Source organism: Amia ocellicauda, chromosome 3, assembly GCF_036373705.1.
Source record: "Amia ocellicauda isolate fAmiCal2 chromosome 3, fAmiCal2.hap1, whole genome shotgun sequence".
Classification (NCBI taxonomy): domain Eukaryota; kingdom Metazoa; phylum Chordata; class Actinopteri; order Amiiformes; family Amiidae; genus Amia; species Amia ocellicauda.
Window position 1 is genome coordinate 11,531,563 of NC_089852.1, and position 6,684 is coordinate 11,538,246.

At 40.2% G+C, this 6,684-nt stretch overlaps 1 protein-coding gene across 1 annotated transcript; it reads right to left on the minus strand.

Annotated features, from left to right (window-relative positions):
* Window positions 1-2,382: 2,382 nt before the first annotated feature.
* setmar (SET domain and mariner transposase fusion gene) lies at window positions 2,383-5,737 on the minus strand. Its single transcript, XM_066698149.1, has 2 exons — window positions 5,543-5,737; window positions 2,383-3,228 (listed from the first exon to the last, which is right to left on the minus strand). The coding sequence occupies exons 1-2, from the start codon at window positions 5,639-5,641 to the stop codon at window positions 2,443-2,445; spliced, it is 885 nt and encodes a 294-aa protein (XP_066554246.1). The 5' UTR covers window positions 5,642-5,737; the 3' UTR covers window positions 2,383-2,442.
* Between the last annotated feature and the right edge of the window lie 947 nt (window positions 5,738-6,684).

Consider the following 6,684-nt stretch of genomic DNA (forward strand, 5'->3'; position numbering starts at 1 on the left):
AAACCTGGTGCAGCATGTAATTATTTTGCATTCTAATATTAAATCAGATTATTAATCTAAGGGTGTTTTTACCATAACACAAGCATTACAAACTGCTCTCACAGAAAACATCTCAAGACTCCACGCTGATGTGAGTTATCAAAAGTGTTTCTTGGCTTATGTGGTTTCTAACTGTAGATGCTTGAAGAAAACCTCATCTAAAGTGCCAATTTGCCACAACATTTCTAGAGCGGTTTATCACAAGTCTCAGTTCTCACTGCATCAATGTGACTCCTGGGCTGGTCTCCTTTCCCACTAAGTAATCTCTGTGGTAATTAACCCACATTTGAAAGTTAAAGTAAAATGAAATTAAACCAGGTCCAGACAAGAAATGGGGCAGCTTCCGAGGAGCGTGCAAAGTAGGAAATTTGAGAATGATTATCGGAAACAGGGCAGATTCGCACCTCATGCAACAGGAGAGTATGATCAGTTACTATAAAGGAATACCCACAGGCCTGTTTTAATTGCACTTGCCAGCTGGGATATAAGTAGGATGTCCAATTCTTCAACACTTTGTACTGGGACACATTGTGACACAATAATACATTATGTATATATCTACACAAAACACACGATGTATATTATAGAGAAGCTAAGTGGGTAGTCTGGTCACAATGTCAAAAGGATTACTTTTACAATGTCAACGTTCCTACCATCATGTTGGTTAGTTGTCAAACTGGTGTGCAGGAGCCTTTGGGGGGCAGGAAAAATAAATAAAAGCCAGGACAAATGTCAGTTCTCCAAACAAATTAGATGGTCTTGAATTATTTACTATACATCTGGTAACTTACCTTACAATATTGTGCTCAATATTATGCATTTTCTCAAATATAAGTACAGCATTACTTGCATTATATTCAATTTGATTTTGTTTCACTTTCGATTGTGGATTGTAGTTCAAAGCATTATTTCAGTCACAAACAATCAGAGGACATGTATGCTTTGCAACATCCCAGCTCATTGAAACGTGTATAAAAACACCACAGTTTGAAATGGTTTTATTTTATATAAGCTTTTATTAGGCTTTATATTACGTGACTTTAAAATAGAATAAGGGCAGCAGTTACCAATCAACTAGACAAGTAGAGACCACATCACACTAAATAAAATATTAGCTATCTGGAACTATAACATATGTTAAGCCTGGCTTTTTTCCAGTCATTTGCAATATTTTCTTTTTCCAAGTTTTCAGGTAGAAGAACCTGCTCAGATGAACTGAACAAATTAGAATAAATAACCTGAGGAAGTGTGACTGACCTGGGGTGGGGAGTCATTCTGTAAGACCCCACTGGATACATCACAACATTAAAGCCCAGCAAGACCTGTGCTCTTACTCTGCCAATGTATTCAGAAACCATCAATGTACAGTTTCCACATGTTACAGAAGTAGACGAGGTATATTGCCAAAGATTAGGGGCTATCTGATGATATTGGCCTTTCACTTGACAACCTTCGTGTGTCATTAAATGCCTGCCAAACAACCAAAGCGGGTGACAAGACAATAGTACACAGTAACAAAAGCCAGCATCCCAGAAAAGGGTCCCTCTGATGCTCCTATTGGGTCACAGAGTGCCTCGGTTCCTAACAGAAGAAAGCATTCAGCAGGCTGTCACACACAGCCACAGTGTCTCTGTGTCAGTGGAGAATCACAAGACACCCCTTTCCAGCCTTACGCAGTGAAGAGCTGTCGGCCCTATCCACAGAGGAAGGACTCGGGACAAAACCAGCAGGATTAAGGCAAAAGACAGGCATGAAAGGTCAACTGCAGCTGCAGAGGATAGTCAGGAAACATACATCACTTAAGACAATATGGACCTTTTCTCTTTATGGCTTTATATCCTGGAACCTCTGAAATAATCCAGGCAGTTCTAAGTATAGGGTTATAGGTTTAGCTATCACCACCATGTCCAGACTTATATAACTGGAAGGTGTGAATTAGACCTGTAGAACTTAGTATAATTCAGCAGCTGTTGTGCTAATTTATCACCACCATAAGGGCAATGGTAGGAAAAGGGCTAAAACTGGAACCATTGAGCACATTAGTTGAGAACCCGAGGCTGCCTTTGACCAGAGTCCCTCACAATTGCATAAGATTGGTCTGAAATTCCTTAGCATTGTGCAGTCTGTGTTCTGTACTCTTACTGACAAATTATAGGATTCCTCTTCATCCACCCATTTGTTTCTTCTGCATCATGACACACAAAAAAAACATCTTTGCGGTCTTACTAGCTCTATCCTACAAATTCAAAGAGAAAGCAAACCTCAATGAAAGAAGTAATTCCATTAGCCTCATTTAATGACAGCCAAAGGATATGTTTAAAATAAGCCACAATTAAACGGAAGCAATTAGTAAAATATATAAATACTTTAATATATACAGTATGTCAATTTTTAACACCATCTTTAAATATGATTTATGATAGACACATCCAAAGGCAGAAATCGGCTGCATTCCTTGGCACCACAGTAACATGGCTTCTTGCTCAAACTGTCTGTGTTGCTAATGATGACCACCTGGCTTTCACACCTGCTGTTTTTATAGCTTCCCGAGTAGTCGTACACAAGCTCTTCCCCCAGGGCAATATCACGTGCCGCAAACAGTGCCAGCCTGGGCACCAGAGAATCCACACGCACGGGCACCATCAGCAAATTGGGTTGACAGGAGTGGTTGAGGAACCGTCCTATATTCCCCACGCGGGCCGGATCGATGAACGTCTCAACGACACGGCCGCCTCCACTGGCGTGCTCCCTCACCGCGATGATGTAATTCATATCACCAAGCTTCTGAGAGCGCTGCCTGCTACACGCTTCTGCAAATCCAATCACCTCTCCTGCGTATTCACACACAAACCTCCCTTTCGGCACAGGCTCCAGCGTCTGCAGCCCCCATCCTTTACCCTCGGTCCGAAACACCTGCAGTCTGAAGCCCAGGCCTCTTTGTACGACTCGGTTTGCACAGGCCTCACTGCACCTGCACATGATATTGCACTCGAACACAGGCCTGCAACAGCCCGAGTCCTTTTCGTCCTGGACTCTGAGGCACAGTGTGTCGTTGTACATCTGACCATGGCTCTGTAGGCAGGAGCAGATACCCGGATGGCAGGAAGCTGAATTGCAGTCACACCCTGGGAAGGTCACCTCACTGGGGTCAATATCAGACCCGGGCCCTGGAACATTGTCTGGAGAATACTGGAAAACAATATTTTAGTGAATGAAATCAGTCAGTCAGTAGAATAGGAAATTGATGGGAATACACACATCTTGAAGATAGCAGTATAATAAAAGGATGAGTGACCGGTAGTCAATTACACCTAATAATTTGTCACAATAATTCATAAATAAATAAAATCCTTATTATTTAATGAATTAATCAAAAGAACTAGATTAGCGGTATATTGTTATTAATAATAATAATAATAATAATAATAATAATAATCTATAGAAAACAAAAATTCCAACCACAAGATGCAACTTCTTACATTTATATCAGTGAACATTTAAAATCACAAAATTACAAACCCGTATCCTATTGTGTTTCATAAATAGTAGAAAGTGGCTTCATACAGTAAATTAAAGTGCAAGTTTGTCCTTTGCAATTCTCTTTTTCCCACCATAGTTGCATGGACAAGAGTGTGGACTGAGTACCAGCTGGATTGCCTATGGGCAAATTCATATCGCAGGCTCAGGCCAAAATCAAGCTACACACAAATCACGTATAAAAAGTATAAACGTGTAATGCATTATTATTTATCAGCAGCAGAACCGTTTATTTTAGAGCAGTAGAATGGATTTGATAAAAAACTAAACCACAAAAGGGTACAAGTTTGTAATTTGCAATTGGAGTGTAAATTACAGTCTGGATTGGGTCTAGGCCTGACCTGATGTGGTACATTAAGGCAGCAGGAGAGGAATTTGCATGGACATGAATCTTAGAAGTAACTCTACAGTTCTCAGAGAAAGGAGTGCTTTTGCTTTTACATAACAGCTGCTGTCCTCAGTAAGCCCCTACACAAGCTGTTCTAATACTCAGGCAACCTCTGCTTTCTCAGAACACCCGTAATCCTGCCCATCTTCTCTGCTACTCAGGCCTCACTAGTAATTTAGCTCTACATGCTGTTTGACAAACGGATGTGTTGCACATAATTGCATCCCATTCCAAAGGGTCTGATTTGAAACCAGCTACACCCTGAGCTCAATGCTGCCATTTCAAAAGAAAAGGCTGCCCCTCTCGCTCTCCTTGGCACCAAGATGCTGACGTCAGATAAGGTTAATTAGGAGTCTATTAAAAGATCACAATTGGCAGGGGAATTAAAATAGGCTGAAAGAGGAAACATACACTTTGACCGTCAAGACTAACTGCCAGGCAGAAGGTCACAGGCGTTTTAAGACTATACTGTGCTGAATGGCTGCTCATTAGAGCATAAGCTGAGAATGTCAGCCAAGCGGAAAATCATTTTGAACAATATAGAAAATAATAAAAGAGGTGCAACTATATTAGTTTGCTTTAGGGAGGTTCATATGCCACAGATGTAAAGGCAAATTAAAAAATAAATGTTACACTTTAAACATGCATGTATGTTCAGCCTCAGTTGGTGGTAACATGCTGGGTTACCTGCAGGTTTCAGGCTGGCATGAACAGGCACTGACAGCTCTTACCTAAGCACCACACATTAAGCAATGATAAATTATTCCATTTACCACAGTACATAGTCAGACATATTTAAATAAATAAAAAGGATAAAAGAAGCAGTTTAATTCCGGGAACCTTACACAATCTACCAACGCACTGTGGTTGCTTGTGTTTATTCAATATCTACATTGACAGGCCTTTTTATGTAGAACTAGAATAAACACCTAGGAGTGTGTGGACGAAAATGAATGTGTCCCAGATTATAAAAGCAGCCTAAATCCTACAATAAAGGTCATCTTAATTGCTATTGGTTGTTCTGATACAGTGTGAGAAGCAGCAACAGTGTGCAATAACAAACTGGTATTTTACACATGTGTATTAAAATAACTTTCAGCTAAAATAAATGTCAGTTACATTATGATTATAGCATTTCCTAAAATGTATAACCTATACAATTCTTAGTTATACTGTTATGCGTGTAATTTTAACCAATACAAAATGGATAAATAACAAAATGCACAAAGCAAAAAATGACCTAACTGTACATACAATAAATTTTAAAGAAAATTAAGCTTGTGGCGCCCTCAGCTGTCACACAGACAGGACTACACACCGTAGTGTGTCTGATTTCTTCGTGCACCAGAAAAGCCTGCGCATTATACCAGCAGATTGTGGTGCGACACTTACACAATAACCTCTCCTGCTCATTAAGCCTGGGCTGCTTAGGATTCAGGGTTCGCCTAAATTAAATACCAGCACAGAAGACCTCCAACTTACACTTCTATCGTTAGTTTGGGAAATACGCATTAAAAAAAAAATGCAAAAGAGAAACAAAACACTGCTGTACTGTATGATCATATATTTCTAAGTTACCTGAAAACGTGGTAGTTGTTCTTCATGACTTGTGCTCTCAATGGAGACTGGCAGGTTCTCGAGTCCACAGCACACATCGTAGTCCGAGCTCCGGCTCATTCTCGAAAGCTATTTCATATTTAAACCTCAGTTATTTAAGGCACACTTCACACGCCGCAAAACTGCTCGCATTGTTACAAAGTTGACCTTTAACCCTAGAGCGGGGCGGTACTTCCGGGAGCATATGTTGGGCGCGTTCCTGTAGCGCAGATTTTAGCAGCTCTGCAGAATCTCTCGGATCCCATTGGTGGAAAAGCGCAGATCTGCGCAGAACTGCGGACATCTGCTTTACACGAACGCTACTGTAATTTGCACAGGGACACTGGGACATTGCAGCAAGTGTTAGTCGACATAGATAGCAGCGAAATCATCATTTTGTTCTTTAAAATGTATACTATTAGTTGTCTGCATAGTCCAGTGGCTGCTTTGCAAAATTAAGAGTCGTACATGCTGACAGGCTTTTAATTTAATACAAGCTTTGCTGCATTACCAAGACATGTATTCCACTGTGAATGAGCTATTAGTCTTTATCTTCGGGAGCAAGGGAGCTCATAAAATAACTAATTGGTCTACTTACGCTCAATGTAGGGAGTAGAGCATTACATACACTATAAATATGTATATAAATAAAAACAATGTGATGCTATTCTATCTTTGTATTCCACAACGAGGCACAACATAGATCTAACTGGAGCTGACAAGCCATGTATAACTTTGTAACTTGTTTTTATGTGGGTAATATTGTCCTTCAGAGCAATCTTACCGGCCTAACAAACCATCTCACTTCATACACTACAGGCAACAATAACTGTACTTCATTCCCCCAGTGACTGAACATAAAAATGAAATTACCATCAAGCATATACGCGGGTGGTTGCTGGCAAGGATATCTTCAGAATCAAACGTCGGCCAGCTAATAACTCAACAAGACATGCAATCAAGTTGTAAATGGCTTAATAACATGTTTCTTTAAACTAAAATGTCAGTAATTTAAAACTCATTTCCATTCCCCGCAGATAGGGGAAATTGCATTATTATCCTGCCCATTCAGCAACAGATACAGCAGCATTGTAACTTTCAGTGAGAAGCCATGGGGTAAAGTC

Bases quoted from the DNA above. Each gene is read 5' to 3' on its own strand.
- setmar (XM_066698149.1), bottom strand. From the start codon at position 5,641: ATGAGCCGGAGCTCGGACTACGATGTGTGCTGTGGACTCGAGAACCTG. The intron at 3,229-5,542 runs GTAACTTAGAAA...ATTGTTTTCCAG, and splicing joins AACAACTACCACGTTTTCAG to TATTCTCCAGACAATGTTCC.